This window comes from Oncorhynchus clarkii, chromosome 12 (assembly GCF_045791955.1).
Source record: "Oncorhynchus clarkii lewisi isolate Uvic-CL-2024 chromosome 12, UVic_Ocla_1.0, whole genome shotgun sequence".
NCBI classification, from domain to species: domain Eukaryota; kingdom Metazoa; phylum Chordata; class Actinopteri; order Salmoniformes; family Salmonidae; genus Oncorhynchus; species Oncorhynchus clarkii.
The window spans coordinates 34,594,342-34,608,788 of NC_092158.1; the positions used below are offsets into that span (position 1 = coordinate 34,594,342).

Genomic DNA, 14,447 nt, shown 5'->3' on the forward strand with positions numbered 1-14,447 from the left:
TGAATCTCAGACTGCAGCCCAAATAAATGCTTCACAGAGTTCAAGTAACAGACACATCTCAACATCAACTGTCCAGAGGAGACTGCGTGAATTAGGCTTTCATGGTCCAATTCCTGCAAAGATACCACTACTAAAGGACACACCAATAAGAATAAGAGACTTGCTGGGGCCAAGAAACACGAGCAATGAACTTTAGACTGGTGGAAATCTGTCCTTTGGTCTGATGAGTCCAAATTAGAGATTTTGTTTTGATTTGCGCTTAGTGGGACTATCATTTGTTTTTCAACAGGACAATGACCCACCACACCTCCAGGCTGTGTAAGGGCTATTTGACCAAGAAGCAGAGTGATGGAGTGCTGCATCAGATGACCTGGCTTCCACAATCAACCGACTACAACCCAATTGAGATGGTTTGCGATGAGATGGACCGCAGAGTGAAGGAAAAAGCAGCCAACAAGTGCTGAGCATATGTGTTGTGTGAACTCCTTCAAGAGTGTTGGAAAATCATTCCAGGGGAAGCTGGTTGAGAGAATGCCAAGAGTGTGCAAAGCTGTCATCAAGGCAAAGTGTGGCTACTTTGAAGAATCTCAAATATAAAATATTTACATTTGTTTAACACTGTTTTGGTTACTACATGATTCCATGTGTTATTTCATTGTGTTGATGTCTTCACTATTATTCTACAATGTTGAAAATAGTACAAATAAAGAGAAACCCTTGGTAGGTGTTTGCAAACTTTTGACTGGTTCTGTACATATTATTCCAAGAGTCTGTGTTTTTGTTCAGTAAGGTCAGTTTGAACAGGACTTGTAACCCGGCTCCCCCTCTCATTCTATAGATTTCAACGTGATATCAATATGAGTGATTGACAAAAAAGGGTTTCTATTTCAGCGACCCCCAAATCAAAATGAATCATTCCAAAATGTAGCTTGTTGTCTTCAGCAGATATTTCCAGTTTCCATGTGGTTTTGAGTTGTGTTAGTTTCAGCTGTGCCTACAACCTGACTCCCCCCTTACCAATATTTAGTTATTGAATTATTTATTTAACTAGGCTAGTCCAGTTAAGAACAAATTCTTATTTACAATGACGGCCTACCCCTGGCCAAACCCTAACCCAGACGACGCTGGGCCAATTGTGCACCCCCCTATGGGACTACCAATCACGGCCAGTTGTGATACAGCCTGGAATTTAACCAGGGTCTGTAGTGACGCCTCTAGCAATGATATGCAGTGCCTTAGACCGCTGCGCCACTCGGGAGCCCAATATGACTGATTAATTGCTATTTGTCGAAACAACAGCACATGTATGTGTAGGTAGTACATTTTATGTTTATGTTTTCAATATATCACAAACTGTTTATTATAAGTTTGGAAACTTCAAAACTGTGTTTTGACATTGGGGTGTTTATCAAAATGTATTGTCAACGGGAAGCAGTAACAGCATAATTTTCTACTTATGTTTTAGATATATAAATGTAATTTTCCACATACATTTCCATTCGTATTCTACTTAATTGGGTAAGACCTGCTGAATGAGTCCAAAAACATGATGTGATTGATTTATTTTGATGATCAACCAGAAAATAAAATAAAATGTTTTGACTTGCCTACAATAAAGTATATTTAGCAAAAACAAACAAGATAAACATTTCTCATCTGCTATAACATTACAGTGACTAAAAAATGAGATACAAATGGCTACAAATTAGCTAGCTAGTCAGCTGACAGGCAAAATGTGGCTAACAGTAGTTTCTTAGCTAGAGTGCATCCAATAGATATATTGTAAAAAATAAAAAAATAAAAAATGTAAAACGAGCGCATAAAATCCTGCACAATGACAAAAATATGACTACAACATTGACAACTTCGTCAGAAAACACAAGGAAACAAATACTGTACTCACAGTTATTGCATTCACGCACAGTGAAGGATAAAACAATTAGAATAATAATGTTCTAAAGAGATTCTATGCACAACCACAGGCAGCGAACTGAACTTGGTAGTTAATTAACACTGCAAGCCTGTGCTAGCGGTAACCTCATCAGTCAGTCTTAAGGGTCCAATAGGATTACTTTAAATTCCTAATAGGAAAAAAGTAGTCAAATTAAATCCATTTTTTGTCACATACACATGGTTAGCAGATGTTAATGCGATTGTAGCGAAATGCTTGTGCTTCTAGTTCTGACAGTGCAGTAATATAACAAGTAATCTAACAATTACACAACTACCTAATACACACAAATCTAAAGGGGTGAATGAGAATATTCACATGTAACTATATGGATGAGCGATGGCTGAGCAGCATAGGCAAGGTGCGATAGATGGTATAATATATAGTATATACATGTGATATGACTAATGTAAGATATGTAAACATTATTTAAGTGGCATTATTTATCCAAGTAGTCTAATAGGATTCCAATAGGATTCTGATACAGGTGACACAATATCCTATAGGACTACAAGAATCCTATAGGATCACTTTTTTATTTCCAATAGGAAAAAAGTAGTCCAATAGGATTCTGATAGAGGTGTTACAAAATCCTAAAGGATTGTGAGAATCCTATAGGATTCTATTGAAAAAATCACTAATCCTACAAGATATTTTGACTAGGGTAGCGAGGAGCACCAAGTGTCACCACCTCGGTTGTTTACTCCTCAGCAGCTGTGTGCCTCCTTCGCTTATCAGAGGCCAGACACTGACAGAGACAAATCCTCCCCACCAGATAGAGGGGACGGCTCAGTCACTGCTGCGTCTCGGCAACACACTTCCAGGAAGTACAGCCAACAGGGTAGAAAGAACGGGTCTGTAGCCCTGCTCTCCAATTCAAAACCTTCACAACTTTATTTAACCAACGCAGAAAACACACTTCTCTATGGGGACAGAGTGGGCATTGGGCTCAGGACTAAATCTACCTGGAAAGGGAGTAATAAGAGAGGGGTACTTATCTGATTGATTAATAGAGCACAGCACCCAAGTATAAATGAGGCACAAATCAGACGTTCTTGAACTATTAATAGATGTATTCAATCGATCTTTATTCTATCCTTCAGTGAGCTACTACAACACCAGTGGTAGAGGGGAAGGAAGAAGGAAAGAACTGGAGGACTGTCAACACTGGGGAGAGGGGAAGGAAGAAGGAGAGAACTGGAGGACTGTCGACACTGGGAGAGGGGAAGGAAGAAGGAGAGAACTGGAGGACTGTCGACACTGGGGAGAGGGGAAGGAAGAAGGAGAGAACTGGAGGACTGTCGACACTGGGGAGAGGGGAAGGAAGAAGGAGAGAACTGGAGGACTGTCGACACTGGGAGAGGGGAAGGAAGAAGGAGAGAACTGGAGGACTGTCGACACTGGGGAGAGGGGAAGGAAGAAGGAGAGAACTGGAGGACTGTCGACACTGGGAGAGGGAAAGGAAGAAGGAGAGAACTGGAGGACTGTCGATACTGGGGAGAGGGGAAGGAAGAAGGAGAGAACTGGAGGACTGTCGACACTGGGGAGAGGGGAAGGAAGAAGGAGAGAACTGGAGGACTGTCAACACTGGGGAGAGGGGAAGGAAGAAGGAGATAACTGGAGGACTGTCGACACTGGGAGAGGGGAAGGAAGAAGGAGAGAACTGGAGGACTGTCGACACTGGGGAGAGGGGAAGGAAGAAGGAGAGAACTGGAGGACTGTCGACACTGGGGAGAGGGGAAGGAAGAAGGAGAGAACTGGAGGACTGTCGACACTGGGAGAGGGGAAGGAAGAAGGAGAGAACTGGAGGACTGTCGATACTGGGGAGAGGGGAAGGAAGAAGGAGAGAACTGGAGGACTGTCGACACTGGGAGAGGGGAAGGAATAAGGAGAGAACTGGAGGACTGTCGACACTGGGAGAGGGGAAGGAAGAAGGAGAGAACTGGAGGACTGTCGACACTGGGGAGAGGGGAAGGAAGAAGGAGAGAACTGGAGGACTGTCGACACTGGGAGAGGGGAAGGAAGAAGGAGAGAACTGGAGGACTGTCGACACTGGGAGAGGGGAAGGAAGAAGGAGAGAACTGGAGGACTGTCGACACTGGGAGAGGGGAAGGAATAAGGAGAACTGGAGGACTGTCGACACTGGGGAGAGGGGAAGGAAGAAGGAGAGAACTGGAGGACTGTCGACACTGGGAGAGGGGAAGGAAGAAGGAGAGAACTGGAGGACTGTCGACACTGGGAGAGGGGAAGGAAGAAGGAGAGAACTGGAGGACTGTCGACACTGGGGAGAGGGGAAGGAAGAAGGAGAGAACTGGAGGACTGTCGACACTGGGGAGAGGGGAAGGAAGAAGGAGAGAACTGGAGGACTGTCGACACTGGGAGAGGGGAAGGAAGAAGGAGAGAACTGGAGGACTGTCGACACTGGGAGAGGGGAAGGAAGAAGGAGAGAACTGGAGGACTGTCGACACTGGGGAGAGGGGAAGGAAGAAAAAGAGAACTGGAGCAGTGAGTAGGAGCATCTTACCTCTTATTAATGGGCTTCTCATCCTTCTCGTAGGGCTTGACGAACCACTTGCCAATGCGTACGAAGCTGCGGTTCATGAGACAGCGCTCCAGCAGGTTGTGGATGGCTTTGAACAGGAGCGTCCTGCACTCATAGGACAGGCCGCTCTCCCACACACCGTCCTCCTCAGCTAGATAGACAGACGGAGAAAGACAGGGTTAGTCATTTTTTTTAAACAAATTTGTAAATCAGCTCAGCTGCATAAAACAATTTATATAGCTACACTGGCTACAATTTCCTCTGTTTAACTTTTCTGTTGAACAAACTACCAAGAATTTGAATAATTTAACCCGCCTGTATTGGCTTAATGTATGATTAATTCACTTATTGGCCTAATGCACACAAACGTTTCTCTCCATCTTTTCAGTTTTACTCAGTCGGGCAAGACTTAGTGGTTTACAAGAAATGCTAATGTTACACTAACAACACATGAGACAATTCCTGAATCCTGACTGTGCCAAAACAGCAGACAGAAGTGTAAAGTAGATGCCTAGCAGAGGTGAAGGGGATCAAAAGACCAGACAGGCAAAGGGAGGGAAGTTGATGTGAGCTATGTCTTGCAGTTACACTATGTACACTGCACTGAAAATACAATTATTATATAATTATATTATATAATACTAAATCACAAGCCTACTATTTCAAGTGGGCAGCATATTGTACCTGGCATCTCAAAATATAGATTTGAAACAAAATAGTCAGTCATATCTTTTACTGACATCTGAAAATCATATATTTACCGTAAGCAATCAAGGAGAAAAGACCAACTATAACCGGGAAATTATTTTCACGCAAAGAAAACACAATGCAAATCTGTATATCCTCAGTTAGATAGACGGAGAGAGAGAGAGAGAGAGAGAGAGAGACAGGGTTAGAGACACCAGATGTAGGGATAGTTGGGGCATAACTAACGAAATTACAATGAACGAAAATGTACACGTAATCCAGTACAAGTTCAAGTATGAAACAAGAGACAAAATGCACAAATTCAACAGCACAACGGCAGAGTCATGTCTTTAGTGTAAAACAAAAAATGACTCAATAATCCATGTTTTCTGGGAATGCTATCAAGTCCGGGAAGTTGTGGGCAGAGCTAGAAAGATGGCTGTCAGAAGTATTACAATGTAAATATACTTTGAATTCACCTGTCTGCATATTTCAACACATGGCATATGGGGGTGGAGTGAGATAGCCGATGGATTGGACGATTCTCTTCTCATCACTCATCTTGAAAAAACAATCAATTATCAAGCCCCATCATCAACACAATGGAAAAATCAAATGATTTAATTTTAAATATTGAAAAAATCACACCGAATACAAACATACACATACAGTTGAAGTCGGAAGTTTGCGTACACCTTAGCCAAATACATTTAAACTCAGATTTTCACAATTCCTGTCATTTAATCCAAGTAAAAAGTCTTAGGTCAGTTAGGATCACCATTTTATTTTAAGAATGTGAAATGTCAGAATAATAGTAGAGATAATTATTTATTTAAGCTTTTATTTCTTTCATCACATTCCCAGTGGGTCATAAGTTTACATACACTCAATTAGTATTTGGTAGCATTGCCTTTAAATTGTTTAACTTGGGTCAAACGTTTCGGGTAGCCTTCCACAAGCTTCCCACAATAAGTTGGGTGAATTTTGGCCCATTCCTCCTGACAGAGCTGGTGTAACTGAGTCAGGTTTCTAGGCCTCCTTGCTCGCACACCAATTTTCAGTTCTGCCCACAAATTTTCTATAGTATAGAGGTAAGGGCTTTGGATGGCCACTCCAATACATTGACTTTGTTGTCCTTAAGCCATTAACAACAATTTTTTAACACAAAGCAAGTAATTCTCTGCAGCACACAGAAAACAGACAGAGCAGCTACATTTCACCACAAGTTTCCATTCATTCCTGAAGTGTGTCTGTACCCAGTTAGACGGGTGAAAGTGCTGCTGCAGGCTGGCTAGATACAGTACCAGTCAAAAGTTTGGACACAGCTGCTCATTCAAGGGTTTTTCTTTATTTGTACTATTTTCTACAATGTTGAATAATAGTGAAGACATCAAAACTATGAAATAACACATATGGAATCATGTAATAACCAAAAAAGTATTAAACAAATCAAAATCTATGTTATATTTGAGATTCTTCAAAGTAGCCACTTTTGCCTTGATGTCAGCTTTGCACACTCTTGGCATTCTCTCAACCAGCTTCACGAGGAATGCTTTTCCAACAGTCTTGAAGGAGTTCCCACATACGCTGAGCACTTGTTGGCTACTTTTTCTTCACTCTGCGGTCTAACTCCTCCCAAACCATCTCAATTGGGTTGAGGTCAGGTGATTGTGGAGGCAAGGTCATCTGATGCAGCACTCCATCACTATGCTTCTTGGTCAAATAGCCCTTACACAGCCTGGAGATTTGGACTCATCAGACCAAAGGACAGATTTCCATAAGTGTAATGTCCGTTGCTCGTGTTTCTTGGCCCAAGCAAGTCTCTTCTTCTTATTGGTGTCCTTTTGTAGTGGTTTCTTCGCAGCTATTCGATCATGAACGCCTGATTCACGCAGTCTCCTCTGAACAGTTGATGTTGAGATGAGTCAGTTACTTGAACTCTGTGAATCATATATTTGGGCTGCAATCTGAGGTGCAGTTAACTCTAATTAACTTTTCCTCTGCAGCAGAGGTAACTCTGGGTCTTCCTTTCCTGTGGCAGTCCTCATGAGAGCCAGTTTCATCATAGTGCTTGATGGTTATTGCCACTGCACTTGAAGAAACTTTCAAAGTTCTTGAAATGTTTCTGATTGACTGACCTTTGTATCTCAAAGTAATGATGGACTGTTGTTTCTCTTTGCTTATTTGAGATGTTCTTCCCATAATTTGAACTTGGTCTTTTACCAAATAGGGCTATCTTCTGTATACCAACCCTACCTTGTCACGACACAACTGATTGACTCAAACGCATTAAGAAGGAAAGAAATTCTACAAATTAACTTTTAACAAGGCACACCTGTTAATTGAAATGCATTCCAGGTGACTACCTCATGAAGCTGGTTGAGAGAATGTCAAGCGTGTGCAAAGATTTCATCAAGGCAAAGGGTGGCTACTTTGAAGAATCTCAAATATAAAAATATATTTTGATTTGTTTAACACTTTTTGGTTACTACATGATTCCATGTGTTATTTCATAGTTTTGATGTCTTCACTATTACTCTACAATGTAGAAAATAGTACAAATAAAGAAAAACCCTGGAATGAGTAGGTGTGTCTATAGATAGATAGATAGATAGATAGATAGATAGATAGATAGATAGATAGAAGCTCCAGGTGTACTGTCTTAGCCTAGTCTCTGATTGGTTTCCTCTGTCTGTTCAACTCCTATGGTCATTGACATGTGATGACTTAGAGAACAAGGGCACCTGCTTGATGCTGCATAGAATACCACACAAGATAGCACAGTTTCCCTATCCTGGTCCTGGACCTGTTTGTGTCGCCTTGACAGTGACCATAGGATTTGGCAACATCACACAAACAGAGCAGGCTAGCGGTGTCTTTACTACCCGACTTTGATAGTGGGGTTTGTTTCTGGATCATGAGCGGCTGTGGCCTGGATGCTCTGCTAATCTCACTAACAGCCACTGTGAGACATCTTAGACATCTTAGAGCACTTAAGCTCCTTTCAAACATGTCTCCAGCAAACCTCTGTCCCTGTGTGCAGCACCGTGCAGCACAGAGAAATAAACACCACACATGACCACGAGACATGATCCCCTGTATCTTATTTGACAAGATGTTGTTCCTTATTGTGACGAGACTCAGTTCTGAGCTAGCTACCAAACTGTGCAGCTATAAACTTCAGGTAAATGAAAATGTGTTAGGCCTACATTGTGGAGACAGATGAGTTTAGTTAGGTGAGGAGAAAGTCTACACAGACATAAATATACATCGCTGATTGCGTCTCTCTGCCTCTGAAAGAGGAATTTAAACTGTGATTTCTTTGCCCCCCCCATAGCAACAGTAAAATAAACCATTTTGCCCTTGGCAAAGCAGAGCAGTGAGTGCTGAACAGCTTGTTTAAGAGGATCTGGGCTCATATATTTTTCAGGGCTTTAAGTAGAGGGCCGGCTACATTTCACAGGTGCACTTGTAAACAGCCGCCAGAAAAACCTAAAAAGGCCTGACATTTTAACTTGGTTGCCCAATGCTAAAAGAAAAAAGCTGTCTGTCCACCCTGGAGAGAGCTTGACCTTGTTCTTCATATCACTAGTCTCCCTCCTCCCATTTACTACAAAACTCCCCCCATTCCTCAACTCCCCTTTACCCCTCTTTCAGATGCCTTTCCTTAGCCCCTCTGGACACTGTGAGCCAGCTTCTAAACCTATCTCAGATTCAGCCAAAAAGTGGGTTTCCAGAAAAAAAGTGTGTGTTTAGACACGGACATGTCTTATCGTTGAAACACTGTAGAGGAAACAGAAACTGTAGGAGGAGGAACTCAGGCATCCCTCCATATACTATTTCAAGCTCAAATGAGGAGATGGCTGTGAAATAAGCCAACGTTGTACATAGCCAGGGCTGACAGGGCTACGTTCACAAAACAAACGTTGCAAGAATAAAGCGGACATGATTCCTGATTCTACATGTCAGAGAGATATATTCTTATATGTAGGTTCCACAACATTGTTCCATGCTGAACTCTGCCCTGGTATTCTGTGCAGTAGGCTGACAGGAGCCCTTGTTCTCTACGTCTGTTTGTTAAGAAGGATTTAACATTGAGGCCTCGCCCGACCGACCCTCCTCTGACATGGCAGTGCAAAGGTCACAATGTCATGACAACAAGTAAGCAGCCAGCCTGGCCAGCTGGTTCTTGACAACAACACCAGCAGATTATAGAAGAAAACATGGGAATCATCCCATTGCAAAGCCATGTTGGCCTGACTGAATATAGACAGATCTCCACTCACTGTTACTAATAACACATATGGGGTTAGAGTGTGTAGGAGTAGGTAAAGAGAGGGGGAACTATATATCAATAAAACAGCAAGAGGCTGATGAAGAACCGAAAGCTAAGTTGCCATTTCTTCTGTGGCCAATTTGCATTCCTTTTCTCGATCCAGTTTTTTTACAGAAGAGAAAACAGCCCCTGCGTAAATGACGGGAAACGTCTAAACCTTAATTTACATAAACAGATATCACATCTGCTTTACTCTGTCAGGATCACATCTGCCTCTCCCCCCCCTCTAGTATTTTCCTCTAGCGCTGAAGAAAAGCAAACAGGCATCTGGTTTGCATCAAGCGTTCCTAACGACCTTATGTCTCTCATAGTCCACCACAGCCAAGAGAACAGGAGCAATACTCTTTCTGGAGACAGTCAGAGACACACACACAAACAAAGAGGTGCACAGCTCAAACCTACTATTAATATAAGTCAAAAAACGTAACCAACAAAAACACATAGAAACAACACTAAAACTTGAATTTTAACAACAACCTGGGAAGTGGGTGTGGCCATGAGAGGAGAGTGAATGACAGCCAGTCCATCTTCAGCGGGAGGGGGAAAAGGAGAAGGAGTGACTGAGGGGTGTAGCAGTGGCGTAGGGCAGAAAGAGAGAGCTGCAGCTTGTAAGCTATCACAGAGAGGAAACGTTTGAATTGTCTCAAGACTATACCCGGCAAGCAGGCAAGCAGCCGACACAATAAGAGCCAGGGAGGGGGGCAACCTGTTTCCACTGACTGATGTGGAAGGAGAGTGGTACTTTTACACACAGTTCCCACAGTCCTTACAGCAACAGATTAGAAAGCATTCTTCCCTGACAAAAGAGGAACAAAAGATGGCCTGTCTCCTTTTTCTCTGCAACAAGTAACTTACATGTTGAATGGCCATCCCTTATAACCATCCCTTATAACATCCCTTATAACCATCCCTTATAACCATCCCTTATAACATCCCTTATAACATCCCTTATAACCATCCCTTATAACCATCCCTTATAACATCCCTTATAACCATCCCTTATAACCATCCTTTATAACCATCCCTTATAACATCCCTTATAACCATCCCTTATAACCATCCCTTATAATCATCCCTTATAACATCCCTTATAACCATCCCTTATAACCATCCCTTATAACATCCCTTATAACCATCCCTTATAACATCCCTTTTAACCATCCCTTATAACCATCCCTTATAACATTCCACTCAATGTGGAAAGTGCCTCTTCCACTTATCTTCCCATTTGAAAAACAGACTGTCAAATTAAATAAGCATTTTCATCCAAACAAAACAACATTGCTTTCAATGTGTGAAATTTCTCTCCAAATCAAAATAGGAGGAGCGGTCCCGGTCAGATTAGCAGCTAATAGGTCAATGCACCGCCAATTAACTCCATGGCTCTTAATTCCAGCATGTTAATTGGCTGTTGTGTGAGGTGGGAGGTTGCTAGCTGGCGTGAGGTTGGCTGTCAAGAGAGAGAGAGAGACCAGAGAGAGAGAGACCAGAGAGAGGGGGAAAGAGAGAAAGACCAAAGAGAGAGAAAGAGAGGGAGAGAGAGACCAGAGAGAGAAAGAGAGAGAGAGACAGAGAAAGACACACAGTAGCCTGGCTCAGGTTCAGGTTTATGTCTCCCTCCCTCTCCCGTTTGGCGGAGGGGGCCCAGATGAGCTGACCGAGCAGGCAGTAATCTTTCACAGGCATAGACAGGACCACACTACACAGCAGAGACTTCTCAGAAGAAGCTCCCAAATCACACACTCCACTCACACTGCACCGACCACTAGGGTCAGAACGATACGAGTATCATCCTACTCATTAGTATCGTCGCAAGGAAACAAAACACGAAACGGCTTTAACTTCTTTAGGAATGTTGGAAACAAACATCATTATGTTGTCATCCAGAGTCGCAAGTATTTATTTTCCAAGCTATAGCACAAAATATTTTACATACAGCAGATTTTAAAAGGACCAAAGAGTTACTGGTAGTGTCACAGCCCTACCGATAACCAGCACACACCTCCCCTGACACCAGTGTATGAGATCTCGCCAAGAGCCTGGTGACACAAGATACAAATATACTGAACAGGGATACGGGCAGCTGAGCAAAAATGTAGGAAAACAAACATTCCGGAGGACCTATCATCCTTTCACTCCCTCCTCTTTACATTCTCTTCATCTGTGTCCGCTGCTAAAGCCACTTTCTACCACTCTAAATGTCAAGCTTCTGCCTCTAACCCAAGGAAACTATTTTCCACCTGCTCCTTCCTCCTAGAGGCGTCACAACAGATACCCTGATTCGAATCCAGGCTGTATCATTGTAAATAAGAATTTATTAACTGACTTGCCTAGTTAAATAGAACTACCCTATGCCTTGACCTCATTCTCTCCTCGCTCTCCAGATGACATCATGTGACTAGTGAGGTCTGGCCGCCCTGACAACCTACCCGCTCGACCCCAGCCCCTCCTCCCTTCTCCAGACCTCTCTGGAGACCTTCTCCCATTCCTCATCACCTCATCCTTGACCACTGGCTGTGTCCCCTCTGACCCAAGTTGCTCCCCTCCTCAAGAAATCAACACTCAACTCATCTGAGGTCAAAAACTATAGACCTGTATCCCTTTTTTCTTCTCTTTCCAAAACACTTGTTTTGTGTGCTGTCTCTGATCTCTCATTAGCTCTCTCAGAATGATCTTCTTGACGACTCAACTGAAACTGCTCTTCTCTGTGTCACGGAGGCTCTCCACATTGCCAAAGCTGACTCTCTCTCTCCTCTGTTCTCATCCTCCTAGATCGATCCGCTGCCTTTGACGCTGTGAAACATCAGATTCTCCTCTCCACCCTCTCAGGGCTGGGTGTCTCAGGCTCTGCCCACTCTTGGGATGCATCCTATCTGGCAGGCCGTTCCTACCAGGTGACCTCTCCTCTTCTCTCTATACACCAAGTCACTCGGCTCCGTCATATCCTCACATGGTCTCTCCTATCATTGCTATGCGCATGACACTCAACTACTTTTCTCCTTCCCCCCTTCTGACACACAGGTGGCGACACGCAACCTCTCAACTTGGATGTCGACCCACCACCTCAAGCTTAACCTCAACGGAACTGCTCTTTCTCCCAGGGAAGGCCTGCCCGCTCAAAGACCTCTCCATCATGGTTAACAACTCCAGAGTGTCGCCCTCCCAGAGTGCAAAGACCCTTAGAGTGACCCTGGATAACACCCTATCATTCTCTCCAAACATCAAAGCAGTGACCCGCTCCTGCAGGTTCATGCTCTACAACATCCGTAGAGTACGACCCTACCTCACACAGGAAGAGGCAAGATCCTAATCCAGGCCCTTATCTTCTCCCGTCTGGACTACTGCAACTCGCTGTTGGCTGGGCCCCCCACTTGTGCCATCAAACCCCTGCAACTTATCCAGAACGCTGAAGCCCGCCTGGTTTTCAACCTTCCCATGTTCTCTCATGACACCCCGCTCCTCTGCACACTCCACTGGCTTCCAGTCAAAGCTCACATCCACTACAAGACCATGGTGCTTACCTACAGAAAAGCAAGAGGAACTGCCCCTCCCTACCTTCAGGCTAACCCTACACCCCCACCCGAGCACGCCATCTGCCACCTCAGGTCTCTTGGCCCTCCCACCTCTACAGGAGGGCAGCTCCGGCTCAGCCCAGTCCAATCTCTTCTCTGTCCTGACACCACTATGGGAGGGCAGCTCCCGCTCAGCCCAGTCCAAGCTCTTCTCTGTCCTGTCACCCCTATAGGAGGGCAGCTCCCGCTCAGCCCAGTCCAAGCTCTTCTCTGTCCTGACACCCCTATGGTGTAACCAGCTTCCCCTTGAAGCTAAGACAGCAGAGTCCCTGCCCATCTTCCAAAAACATCTGAAACTCTGAAACATCAAACACCCCCTTCTAGCTTAGACTCTACTGAAAAAATGTGCTTTCTATGCCTGTGATGTTTGTCCCACTTAGCTATCTTAAGATGAATGCACTAACTGCAAACACACACACACACACACACAGGTGTTTGTGGGCCCATTCCAGCAGTGGCTGTTTATGCTAAGAGGTGAATGTAAGAGGGCATGGTTTTGGAGGTGGTCAGTCCCTCCAGTCACAGGTGTCTATGCTCTGGTAATTAAAGCTGCAGTCGGTAGCTCATTAAACACCAAGATTAATGTCTTGTGATCCACAGGGCTCCAGGGGATTTTTCCATCCAGGCTAGGTAGAGGAGCTTTTCCTCCCTCTTTCTCTGTCTCTCTTCCCCCTTCCTTCTCTCCTTCCCACTCTTCCCATCCATCCACAAGCAGCCAAGAGAGATGGACCTGTAGTGGTGCTGCTTGCTCCACAAAGTCTCTATTACTAATGAATGAACATTTCAAGAGCAGAGTAAGGGGAGAGAGCGCACCCGCCCGCCTAGCACCCAGGCATCCAGAGCCGGAGCTTTATTTAAGTTGAAAAATGTTGGAGACCAAAGACATTTAGGAGCACAATAAATCATATTTCAGATATTAAAAGCTAGAATCCTACATTTTTCTAGGCGCACTAGTGCTCCTAAATTAAAATTCCAGGTTGCACAGCAAAATATTTTGGCGCATATGCAAGTAAAATGGTCGCACTGTAGAGCCATGTGGCCGCGTCCCTCCCAGTCCCCAGCCTCATCTGTGATGCACCAGGCCCACAGCCCCCCAGCCAGCCATCAGAGAACAGGGAGGGAAGGGGAGGGGGTCACATTCAGAAGATTAGCCCTGGAAAATGGATCCCAAAGCACAAAAGGCATCAACCCCCCTGACTCTCTAAAAAGTCAACTACAAGCCAGTCGAGTAGATTTATCCATTTACTTATCTCAGAAGCCTTTTGCGGCTGACACAGAGAACAGGGTCAAACCGAAGCGCTCAGAATCTTTAGCCTGGGTTAATAGGGAATATTGCTCACCAATTATCTTAGATCCACA

General features: G+C 44.1%; 1 protein-coding gene across 2 annotated transcripts in view; it reads right to left on the minus strand.

The window, feature by feature from the left end:
• The window catches only part of LOC139423099 (mediator complex subunit 13a), a 112,490-nt gene that overhangs the window by 80,032 nt on the left and 18,011 nt on the right, over positions 1–14,447 (minus strand). For both annotated transcript variants that reach the window (XR_011635793.1, XM_071174748.1), the window contains exon 3: positions 4,476–4,644. Coding sequence is in view for 1 of the 2 variants with exons in the window: in XM_071174748.1 (XP_071030849.1) it covers positions 4,476–4,644 (169 nt within the window). In the remaining variant the exon portion in view is untranslated. The remainder of the gene's footprint in view (positions 1–4,475; positions 4,645–14,447) is intronic.